This window comes from Drosophila albomicans, chromosome 3, assembly GCF_009650485.2.
Source record: "Drosophila albomicans strain 15112-1751.03 chromosome 3, ASM965048v2, whole genome shotgun sequence".
Lineage (NCBI taxonomy): Eukaryota > Metazoa > Arthropoda > Insecta > Diptera > Drosophilidae > Drosophila > Drosophila albomicans.
The window spans coordinates 23,484,198-23,495,375 of NC_047629.2; the positions used below are offsets into that span (position 1 = coordinate 23,484,198).

Consider the following 11,178-nt stretch of genomic DNA (forward strand, 5'->3'; position numbering starts at 1 on the left):
AGACAAGTACTTTAGTTAGACCTAAGAATGGTTTTCGAATTTTCTTTCTGTTTTGTTTTCTGTTCTGATAATTGCAAAAATTAACAAATTCGTACGCAAAACCAAAATTTATCGAATTTATATATTTTATTTAAAGCTTTAAGAATAACATTCACTTATTTTTAAAATTTTTTCAGTTTATGTTTTTTTTACTGTAAAGAGTCTCGCACTGGACAAATTCCGTCATGGAATTACCCATATACATTATACATTATACATTGTTTATCGTCATAGCACAAAAATGGATTTATTAAATTTCTTAATCATTTTCTAAAATCATGACTCAATAAATATTTGAAACATAATCAGCGTACTTTGTTACAATGTAAAAAATTAGTTTATTTTTATTCCTACTGAATAAGTTCATAAAAATATAATATATAGAGAACAAAAGTACAATTTTATTAATTGTAATAACTATTGTTAGGATGAGATTGGAAATTATGGAGGACATTTTATCAGTTAAGTTTAATATGTATTGAACTAAATGAAAACTCGTAGTTTTCTGTGATATATAAAAATACTATTGAAAATTTTATGTCTCTATATTAAATTTTAATTACTTAATTACTACTCCAAAATTCTGTTATATTTAAACAATAGTATTCTTTAAAATGAAATAAACAAATTGGACTTCAATATTGTCCAATTTCAATATCCAGTTTTAAGTTTCTTTGCTGCTTTAAACTTTTTGCTCGAAATAATTAAAAAAAAATTGTTATTCAGTTTCGATTGTTCCGCTTTATTGATAAGTTTCTTAATTTATATATTATATACACACATCGTTTTTTATTGCTACATTCGCTAAAACTTGCTGAAGACTTTGAATTTGCCATGATGGCCGTGTCCATGTCCGTGTCCGTGACCTCCTCCCCAGCCACCGCCACCGCCGCCTCCTCCACCGCCTCCCCAACCACCTCCACCGCCTCCTCCTCCGCCCCCACCGCTGACAACAACTGGCTTGACCACCACAATGGGCTTTACAACGACGGGCTTGATGAAGACAGGCTTCGGCTTGCTAAACTTCGATGATAAGGAGCTCAGCAACTGGGTGGGCTTCTCGAGCAACGCTGGCTTCTCCACGTAGAAGACGGCGCCTTTGGCTTTGTGGTGAGTGGGCGTGGCCAGCACACTGGCTACGACGGCCAGGAGCAAAAGTAGACAACACCTGGTCAGATCCATGTCTCTTGTGTTGTATCCAATGACTGATGCCGGGCTATTTATGGCGAATTGTGGCTGCAACATCATCATCATCAACACCATTCATTGGCATGCAACAACTGTCGCCTGATTTTCGCGCGCGCTTTTATTCAAATTCATTTCAGTTGAGTTTTTATTTATTTTACTTTAGCGCTCGAAACTCCACAAACAAACATTCTAATACTCTAACTTTTTGTGAAAAGTGTGGAGTGCTATCAGATTGATCTTCATTTTTTAAAGAAATATTTTAAAAAGGTTTATTTTATTGACTTGCATTTACATATATTATTATTTAGTTACCCGTATTTTATAAATTCATTATTTTATATTTTATTTTACTAAATGTAACAAATTGACTTAAGAATTCTGTAATAAAACTGCTTTTGAAATTTTAAAAACAAGTGTACTAAGTAAATATTTTTGGAATATTTTAGAGTTTCAATCTTTAAATATTAGTATACTATAAATATTGGAATATTATACTCGTTATATTGGTTTTTCGATCATTACATTTTGTACAACCTTTCTTACCTTACAAGAGTATTTAATCTTCGCCTTCTTTAAACAAGTTTTTCCATTTCTTGCTTGTTATTGATTGTTGTTGCTGTTGAGAATTCCCCCAGTTGTAAGTTGAATTAATAATGATTATGATACGTCGCAACGTCGTGTCGCTCACTGGATGTTGTGATTCTGCGCAACATTATGCATGGATCGTTGCCAAGCACACGATTGTTCAGTTGGCATTCAGACGGCGCACCAATTCTCTGGATTTAAATCAGGCATGACGTCGCGTCGTCTTCAGCCAGAGCTTATCTATGAAATCCAAAAGAACACTTGACTCGCATGTCCAATGGATTGACTTAATTTCTGATCGCGGAAATGAAACTTGTAAAATTCTTTACATAACCCAATGAATCACATCAAATTCGCATGCGAATACTATTAAATAAAATAGTTTGTGTCGCTGTTCCCCTGTCACACTTTATTTTCGAGGTTTGACGTCTGAAGTAAGTGATAACGTAACTAATTAAAAATACGTTGTTACAGTTTACGTAAATGACTCCCTAAAAAGAATAAAAATTGTTGTAGTCATATAATTTATATTTATATATTTTTTATAATTTATAATACTCCAGTACACATCAAACTGTGCCCATGTCATTTCAGCCCTGTTCTATTTACAAATTAAATTACTTTTTCAAATATTAAAAAGTTGTCAGAAATTACATTAACACATTTTTAATATGTTCAGATATGTGTTTTTAAAGGACTTCATCGTTAGTTTTTTTAAAGGAATGGATTTTAAAATAATACAACACTTAGCTATGTATTTAAAACGACGCGGCATTTTTGTGCAGCCGCTATTAAAGTGTGCCCAGTCATATATATGTTTGCTGACAAAAGCTATATTCTACAACATTTTAAAAGCAGATATATTGATGCATCGAAAATGTTATCGATATTTTTTTCCACCTCTACTACAATTTCTGTTTATTTATTAAGAGAAAAACAAACATGGACGCGAGTGTGATAGAAATTAATGATTCGGTAATAACAATAGAGAGCGATGCTGACGTCGAAGATGGCGAAGTGAATGATACTGATGTTGAGATCATAAACCTAACCGCCAATTCACAATCACCCTCGAACCCTCCACAAAGCAATACAACAACCACAAACGAGGTACAGCACGCGAATAAAAAACTAGTTCCACTTGTTATCTATGTATTTAATTGTATTAACAGCACTTGGAGGAATCAGAGCCGCCAATCTTTGAGGTAACGTTTAAGAATAAAATTGACTATGAGAGACTGCATGATCGCGTCCTGCAAGGACTGAAAAAAACGTTTGCCGCGAACGAATTTGAATTCAAAACAAATGAAGCGATAACGAGGATTGGCGCCTTTATCAGGACGCCTACGCCGCTGCCCGATAACGATCTGTTCATGATCGATACAGCACCGTCGAGCAAACTGAATGCCGCACAGGTGCCGTCGTACAAACGAACACACACCGATGTTCTTGACGAGGATACGGCGAACAGGAAACGCCTCAAAGCGGAGGCAGTGAACAAATGCTTTCGCCCTAAAGTGCAATCGGCATGCTTCAATTGCGGCGGGACAGATCATTCGTTGCGTGAGTGCACACGTCCCCGCAATCAGTCGAGGATACAGCGAGCGCGTAAGAAGAACACACGAACGGAGCGTTATCATGTGGACACAGAGCAGCGATTTGCGCACATTCGGCCGGGCAGGATCAGCACCAAGACGCGTCATGCGATGGGCTACAGTCGCGGCGAGTTGCCATTTATGTTCTATCGCATGCGTGTGCTGGGCTATCCGCCCGCTTGGCTGGAGGAGGCCAAGGTCCAGAGCTCGGGTATAACGCTCTTCAATGCCGATGTGAGTGTCAATATTGTGATGGGTTAGTGCATTCTCGTTCTGACTTTACATTCTTACAGGGCACAGAAGTCCAGGGACCTGAGGAGGAAGAGGGCGAAGCGGACAGCTTCAAGTATGATGTGAATAAAATAATTGATTTTCCTGGCTATAATGCGGAACCCGGCTCCAAATTTTACGATGTAAATATGCCACAAAGCATAACCATTAATTTATTCACTAAACTTTTAAATTGCTGCAGGATTTTCAACATCACAATGTGCCCCACTTCCAAGAGCATCAGCTGAAGAGCAACTTTATCAAGTCACTGGGTGAAAACATTATCAAAGGCTACAAACGCAAGAAGCTCATCGATTTGCCCACGCCACACGATACACAACAAACAAGCCTGGAGGACAGTACAAATTTGGTAGCACAGGACATGGAACTGGAAGATGACGAGGTGCACGATGCAATGCAGCCTCCGCTGCCTGCTGAGCCCAGTTTACCAGCGCCGCCACCGCCACCCGCAGAGCCAGAAGATTCCGCCCCGCAACGCAGATCATCGCCCACGCTCGAGGATCTGAAGGCGCAACAGGAAGAACTGCTGCAGCAGCTGGAGTCCAATACCTCATTGAACACAAGCAGTCCCAGCACTTCCCAAGTGGAAGAAGAATCTCCTGCTGCACTTGTTAAACCCGCTGTATTTAGAGCCTCCATTCAGGGCACGCCCATTCTGAAGTTCTCCGAGTTTGATAAGCTGCCCGAGGGAGATAAATTCAAGGCGGGAATTAGCGATGTCATAAATTTTGAGAATTTGCCCGATTCAACGGGCAAATATGAGCAGATGAAGGGGCTCCTCAAGGATGTGCGTCACAAGATGGAGAAACTGCAAAACGCCGACGATTGAGCCGCGCTCGACAGACAACTATGGCAATTTTAATATGTAAATAAGAGCATTTTTAATTAAGATTTTGGATTAAGCCAAAGTTTATTCACCAATTCAATTCAATATGATATTGCACATGAAAACCATGCTGTATAATGTGTATATATGTAATATGCTAATATACGATTACAAGTATAGTATACACATCTGCAGACAAATATATATAGTATATATAAATGTATTGTATGTAGTAAGTTTGTACAAAATTTGATATTTGAGTAAATGAGACAGAGATTTGCATCGTCAATTGAACTAAACAACACATATCACTTTACATTTAGGATATTTTGTGGAGAATGTTTTTTGGTTTTCAGTTTTCCATTTGCGTATTGTTTATTATAAGTTTGCTATTGCTCGAAACAGTTATCTTCTTTTTTTATAATGTGGTGCAAGGATCTGGCATATCGCATATATATCCCTAAACGGATTTTGCTTTCCTTTTTTTGTTTTGTTTTTTTTTTTTATATTTGTAACCAAAATGCAAAATTGCTTATGAACGTAACGAAGCTCTAGCACTAGGACAGCCATGGATCGGATCTAGGGAATTTTAATTGATTGCCGGCGGTGGCTGCGGCGGTGGCGGGGATCCATCCTGATTGTTATTATCCCGACGCACTGGCTTATTGTTCGTATACTGGCGCCAAGTGCTTGGATTCACCACGTACATAAACATTGCGATGAGCATGAAGATCACCGCAATCGTAAAGTTTCCACCCGTCTCACCGGCTCCCTGTGCCGTCGTCTGAGCTACACGTCCGCTAACTGCAAAGTACGTAAGAGATTAGTTACGTTTAGTTGTAAGTTGATTGACATGCAGCTTGAGATTACCATCGATGCACTCCGTGTCTGTGCAAGCATTCTGGTTCTGGCGTATCTGCAAAAAACGTAGTTTAGATTAGCGATTGGATCCACGTAACTAAAGTACAGTGAATATTTGATTAGGTTAACCTTATTAATATAGTGATTACTCGAAAGTTTTTGGAAACTGAACCATATTAAATCCTTACAAAAAACTAAAAAATTTTATTACTAATATAGTAGTTAATCAAAAAGTTTGTATTCATTCGAAAAAAATAATGTTATACTTGGGAGAATTAGGAATTATTACGAATAGATATTTTACGAATATTTACATTAGAGAAAAGTATGGAACACATTTGAAGTCTAGAGGAAACTTAAATTATTTTTTACTTTAATAAAATTAATTTTTTATTGGAGTCAAACCTTCTTCATTTTAATATTGTTTGTGTAAACTAGAAACACGTAATATTTAATGGAAACACTTTCAACTTATTTATGAATACAAAAACACTTTTTTAGTATATTAATGTGAAGAAAAAATTCAGCATTTGCAAATTTTCCATATTTTTTAGTAGTTCAATATATCGAAAGTTCACATTTTGGTCTTTAAGCATTGGGGAATCCCCGAAAAAATGAACCAACAATTCCTAACACAACATAAGTGAGTTCTTGGGCATCTGAACTTATGATCGAGTTAAATAATGTTAATGTTGCGTTTGTAGGATTTTGTGCTTCACAAATTTTTAAGATTGACTTACGAAATTGAGCAGACGCTGCATGGCCAGCTCATGCGACCAGATGCACTCGCAGCCATCGAATTCATCAGCCATTGTTTTTGTTTTGAAGAGTTTCTCTGGAGGATTCCTTTGAACTGCGGCACCACAGACTGCAAAGAAAATGCTATATTATTTATGATGTTATCTGTCAATTGTTGGGCATTTATTTGTGTTGATGTCCACTGACTGACGTGGCTTTAGCTTTCACAAGAGAATAAAACACAACTGGAGCAAAAAGAGAGCTGCAGAAATGTTTTCAACTGAAACGAATGTAACTTTCCTGTGTGCGATGTTGATTTGTGTTTTGCCAGCGAAACAAAACACAATCGTGTGTGTTGATTAGAAGCGCCCAATCGTATATATTGTATGTACATACATATGTATTAAACTCTCAAACATATATTTGTATATGTATTTATGAGAGCAATTGTATGTGCTCCAACTATAATTGCTATACTTGTTGTGCCTTTAAATATTGTTGTATCAGATAAAGTCAACGCTTAGGATTCAGAGAGAGAGAGAGAGAGAGTAAGAGAGGAAACGAACCAGAGACTGTCGTTAGCTAATAAACTTGCTGTATACAGTGTTGCTAAAACTGATTGCGCATTTGAAAATCTAAAAATTAGCTTCATTTTAAACCAATTCGGACAAAAAAGCTTTAGTTTTGTATACAAAAATATATAAGAATCGAACAAAAATTTGAATATTTAAGCAAAATAAAAATATATTTACTCCATACTATTTGATTTCTGAAATAATTGAACAAAAGAGTTCAAATTATTTTCTTTCTTAAAGAAGACACGAAATATTCGGAAAAAGGCTAAATTGACATCACTGGATAGCGGCCGCAAATTTCGTATCACCGCTTATAGCGTAATATATTTGTACATATGTATGTGTGGGTGTGTTTTCTGCGGAATGTATGTTTGTGTGCGTTGAGTTAGAACACGGAGCTTCTGATACAATAATATAAGACCGACCTTGGCGGTCCGCCTACAAAAGATTACAAGTTTAGTAATTACCACATGTAATTGATAAAGATTCTACACACTTTTTTTCTACACTTTGTTTATTTGCCTAATATTTTATATTCGTTTGACATTTACACAAACATTTACAGTACAATACTTTTACAGCGCAGTTTAACGACTTACACACACACACACACATATAATAGCACATATGCATGTATGTATTTGCAATTGAATAAATAGGTGAAAGCAATTGAGTGCATCTGTATACAATTTTTGGCATATGTGTATGATTATTTGCCATATTTAATAGTTCCACATCAATTGCCAAGTTGTCATTTAAAAAAAAACAACAAAAATGGCTTTCGTTCGTATCTCTTGATTGTTTTGCTTTCTCGTATTTGGGTCTCATTCATCATATATTCCAGTGGAAATTATTCAACGGAGGTAAACAAAGTGCATTAGAATTGTTTGTTTGCATAGTTTCGCGTGTAATTGTTTGAACTTTCACTTGAATTGTTTTCTATTGTATATACATAACCAATTTGTGTTTATTTACATTTTTGTTGTTGATATTTAAAGCTATTTGTTTATTATTTTAGATTACACTCATTTTCTTACCAATGGTTGGAAGTGAATTGAAATGAGAGACTGGAACTCACATATGGTAGTGTTGGCAAACGACCAACACACTCAATATGCACACAGATAAATTATCGATTGCCAACACTGAAATATTGATGTACATATCTTTGTAACGTATTTTTTTAAATTTCAAATATTATTTGAGGATTTATTGCGAATGCGACTTAAACCAAGACGTCGCGACTTATTCGTAGGAGCATAAATGGGCGATAGAGCTTCCTCACTTCGTCGCTTGCCCACACGCTCCCTTTGCACACGTGGCGAGTCCTGGGAAAATCTGCGCTCCTTTTGAATAGAGCACGGTACATCTTCTAAGGTCTGTTGACTGTGCTCCTGGCGACTTGGCATTGGAGTGCTAGTCGCTGTTTTCATGGGATTGAAGCGTTGTCTTGCTGGCGTTTGTGTTGCATCCATATTTTCAACATCCTTTTTTAGTTTTCGCCGCTTGTTTAGTGACAAGAGATTGCGACGGGTTATTATAGAACTTTTTGTGGCCGTGTCTAAGGGTGAGAGCTCTGTAAGATGTGTCAGGGATACTTGCGACTCCGGCGTACATTTCGGCGTCTCAAACGCCAAGTTGCCGTTGGCAGCCAGCTTATTTGGATGCGGCGTTGCTAAGCATAGAAAATCTTGCCTAGAGTCTGTGTTTCTATGACCATCTTCAAAAGGATCCCTTGTACTTAATCTATTTACAGTATCTCCATTTCTTCTATTATCATGTTCACTCGGCGTTAAAGTATTTATGTTGTTGCTATCTTTACTTATGCGGGAAACATTTTCCTGTTTTCTATTGCTTTCTTCCTTTAAAGTAGTAGTATTCTCTTCCATGTCATCTTTAATAATTGGTATACATTTTCTCCTGTTACTTTTTCTATTACCACTTCCGATTGGCATTGCGGAATTCACCACTTCAATGTCAGCCGAAAGAATCTTTGTTGCTTCGTCAATCTTGGTCGACATTTTGATTGTATTCTTTGAAGCAGAACAATGTTCAACACCTTCTAAGATATGGTTCGACTCGAATTCCATCGAATGCATTTCATCTGATAGATTGTTTGTCTCTTGAATTGCTTCCAAATCAGCCATAAGCATTGCCGCTCTCTGCCGCATCTCTTCTGTTAACTCCAGTGCCTTATTGGATGCCGTTCGAAACTGCACTTGTTCAAGATGCACTTGCACAGCAGGCGCATTTCTATCACAGATTTCACTTAGCTCCGTCGCCACAGTAGCCATTAATATGGAGGCCTTTTGTTGATGCTCGTCTGACACTTCGATTAACTTGTTGGAGGCTGTGCGATATTCAACAGAATCGGCAAGGTCTACATGTTGCCATTCACTCAACGGAATCATGTCTAGCTGACTGCTGACATCATTAGCTTGCTGTGAAATTTCAAATTTCTGTACTACATTCAATTCCATAGGTTTCCATTGACTTAAGGGTATCTCATCGAGGGTCTCCTTTTTAATGTTCTCAATTTTCTTATCCATTTTTCCCAATCTTCTTTTGTTGTTAGTATTTGATGCGGTTGGGATTTGTGAATCATTACAATTTATATCTGCCATCAACATTGCTGCTTTTTTTTGCATCTCTTCAGTTAACTTTAGCGTTTTGTTAGACGCCGTGCGAAATCCTGACATTGTCTCCAGCTGATTGCTATGATTCTCAACCTTAGGTTCGTCTTGCAACGCACTCAAGTCTGCCATTAACATTGCTGCCCTTTTCTCCATCTCTGCAGTCATTTTAAGAGTTTTGTTAGATGCGGTTTTAAATGCTGACAACGTCTCCGCTTGATTGCTAGGATGTTCTGTTTCTTCTGGACATTTTAAATCAGCCATTAGCATCGCAGCTTTTTTGCGCATTTCCTCCGTCAATTCAACAGTTTTATTGGATGCAGTGCGGAATTCAATCACGCCAGGAGTGACTTTAAATTCTTGACTAGAATTTTGTTGCTGCTCTGAAGTTTCTTTTGACTTTTGGGAGGCAGACTCTGGTATAAACATAGGTTGCCATTCGCTGATAGGAATCTCCTCTAACTGATCACAGACGTTAAAATCCATATGTTTGGCAGCAGGTTTGGGCAACTTGCCTGATGTATTTGGCAATTCGATTGGTTGCCATTCGCTAAACGGAATGTCATCAAGGAATTCGTTATTACAGGTTTCTTTCGCATCTTCTTGATTGACTTCATTAACATTAACATTTGGCAACAAATTGGTAACTGCAATTAAAGTAAATATTGTACTGAAATTGTAAGTTAAATTAGACATTTCTCACCTTTGCGAGTCGTTTCTAACCGTGCGCTGCCATCAAATAGACTACATTCTACAGTTGCTGCAATTCGAGATAGGAAATTACAGAATTTTTTAAATATACAAATCTGTTTTCTTACCTTCCACTCTAACATCATCGTTGTCATCCAGCAATCTGCACTCCTCCGTGTTGCCAATGCAATAGCCATTGTCTTTAAGTATATCCTCAGCATCTTGAGGCTCTTCCATGACCATTGCTGTCGCTTGTCCTTCATCCTTAGGCAGATCAATGCTACTACAACTTTGTACTTGGTTTTGTGTGAAAAATGCACTTAAATTCAAGAGGTTTTCACATATCAACTGCGAGCTATTGGCATCGAAATCACAATGTTTTGTCGTTGGCATCTGTGTGATGAAATCTTCTTGCATTGACAATCCCGAAGAGCAACTCAGGCGTTCTTCGTCATCGTCTAGGATTACATTTACTTGTTTTTGAATTGGTCGACTGTAAGTGCGAATTTGTTTGTTGTAGAAACGGAAATCGGGATGCGTATTATATTTGGGTGAAGCATCATCTAAATAACTAGGCGAGGAGCAGAAATCCCGTAGAATCTGATCCACAATATTAGTAGGGGAACACTTTGATATCTGGTCTACTTGCTTAGAGCTTTGCCCAGCTTCCTTCTCCGATTCTAAACAAAAATCCTGTAATGTATCTGCAATAGCAGAATTCCAAGGTTGCTCTGCAACTGTTGCATTGTTCTCCATCGGCAGTTGTTGACTCTCCAGTAGCCATTGCAGCGACATAAAGTTTTCCGAGGCTGGAATAACACGCGCTCGCTGCGGTTCTTGCAGCGCACGCTGGCAATCCAAGCGATCTGCTTCAAATAGCCTTTCCATGTGAGCCTCACATGGAGTGCTTGTTGTCGTTTATCTTTACGCTGCCAGTGTCTGGTGCGAATGGACTTACGAACACTTGCTGGAGTGGGACTTGATTTGGTTATTTAATTGCGCCTAATATAATTATGCCATCTCTCGACCAACTATTGCCGCTTTGTTTACCATCGACAGCTAACGATAACAATGCGCCTTGCTGTTGTACCGATTGCAGCAGTAACATCTGATTGTGCAGCCCATTATCGATAGCAGAAGCCAACAACAGTCAGCTA

At 37.8% G+C, this 11,178-nt stretch overlaps 3 protein-coding genes across 3 annotated transcripts; 1 reads left to right on the top strand and 2 right to left on the bottom strand.

The window, feature by feature from the left end:
- Window positions 1–2,696: 2,696 nt before the first annotated feature.
- On the top strand, window positions 2,697–4,825 carry LOC117567632 (zinc finger CCHC domain-containing protein 8 homolog). The gene is made up of 4 exons (XM_034247731.2): window positions 2,697–2,922; window positions 2,985–3,641; window positions 3,701–3,820; window positions 3,880–4,825. Exons 1-4 carry the CDS (start codon window positions 2,755–2,757, stop codon window positions 4,525–4,527), a joined length of 1,593 nt encoding a protein of 530 aa, XP_034103622.1. The 5' UTR covers window positions 2,697–2,754; the 3' UTR covers window positions 4,528–4,825.
- A 150-nt stretch (window positions 4,826–4,975) lies between these two features.
- LOC117567635 (small integral membrane protein 14) lies at window positions 4,976–6,315 on the bottom strand. The gene is made up of 3 exons (XM_034247735.2): window positions 6,126–6,315; window positions 5,395–5,440; window positions 4,976–5,328 (listed from the first exon to the last, which is right to left on the bottom strand). Exons 1-3 carry the CDS (start codon window positions 6,195–6,197, stop codon window positions 5,114–5,116), a joined length of 333 nt encoding a protein of 110 aa, XP_034103626.1. The 5' UTR covers window positions 6,198–6,315; the 3' UTR covers window positions 4,976–5,113.
- A 1,561-nt stretch (window positions 6,316–7,876) lies between these two features.
- On the bottom strand, window positions 7,877–11,099 carry LOC117567631 (breast cancer type 2 susceptibility protein homolog). Its single transcript, XM_034247730.2, has 3 exons — window positions 10,150–11,099; window positions 10,035–10,091; window positions 7,877–9,978 (listed from the first exon to the last, which is right to left on the bottom strand). Exons 1-3 carry the CDS (start codon window positions 10,907–10,909, stop codon window positions 7,889–7,891), a joined length of 2,907 nt encoding a protein of 968 aa, XP_034103621.1. The 5' UTR covers window positions 10,910–11,099; the 3' UTR covers window positions 7,877–7,888.
- Between the last annotated feature and the right edge of the window lie 79 nt (window positions 11,100–11,178).

Coding starts and splice junctions, on each gene's coding strand:
- LOC117567632 (XM_034247731.2), top strand. CDS start 2,755: ATGGACGCGAGTGTGATAGAAATTAATGATTCGGTAATAACAATAGAG. Junction 2,923..2,984: donor ATACAACAACCACAAACGAG/GTACAGCACGCG, acceptor TTGTATTAACAG/CACTTGGAGGAATCAGAGCC. Junction 3,642..3,700: donor TAACGCTCTTCAATGCCGAT/GTGAGTGTCAAT, acceptor ACATTCTTACAG/GGCACAGAAGTCCAGGGACC.
- LOC117567635 (XM_034247735.2), bottom strand. CDS start 6,197: ATGGCTGATGAATTCGATGGCTGCGAGTGCATCTGGTCGCATGAGCTG. Junction 5,441..6,125: donor TGCAGCGTCTGCTCAATTTC/GTAAGTCAATCT, acceptor CGTTTTTTGCAG/ATACGCCAGAACCAGAATGC. Junction 5,329..5,394: donor AGACACGGAGTGCATCGATG/GTAATCTCAAGC, acceptor CGTACTTTGCAG/TTAGCGGACGTGTAGCTCAG.
- LOC117567631 (XM_034247730.2), bottom strand. CDS start 10,909: ATGGAAAGGCTATTTGAAGCAGATCGCTTGGATTGCCAGCGTGCGCTG. Junction 10,092..10,149: donor CGATGATGTTAGAGTGGAAG/GTAAGAAAACAG, acceptor CTCGAATTGCAG/CAACTGTAGAATGTAGTCTA. Junction 9,979..10,034: donor GTTAGAAACGACTCGCAAAG/GTGAGAAATGTC, acceptor CTTTAATTGCAG/TTACCAATTTGTTGCCAAAT.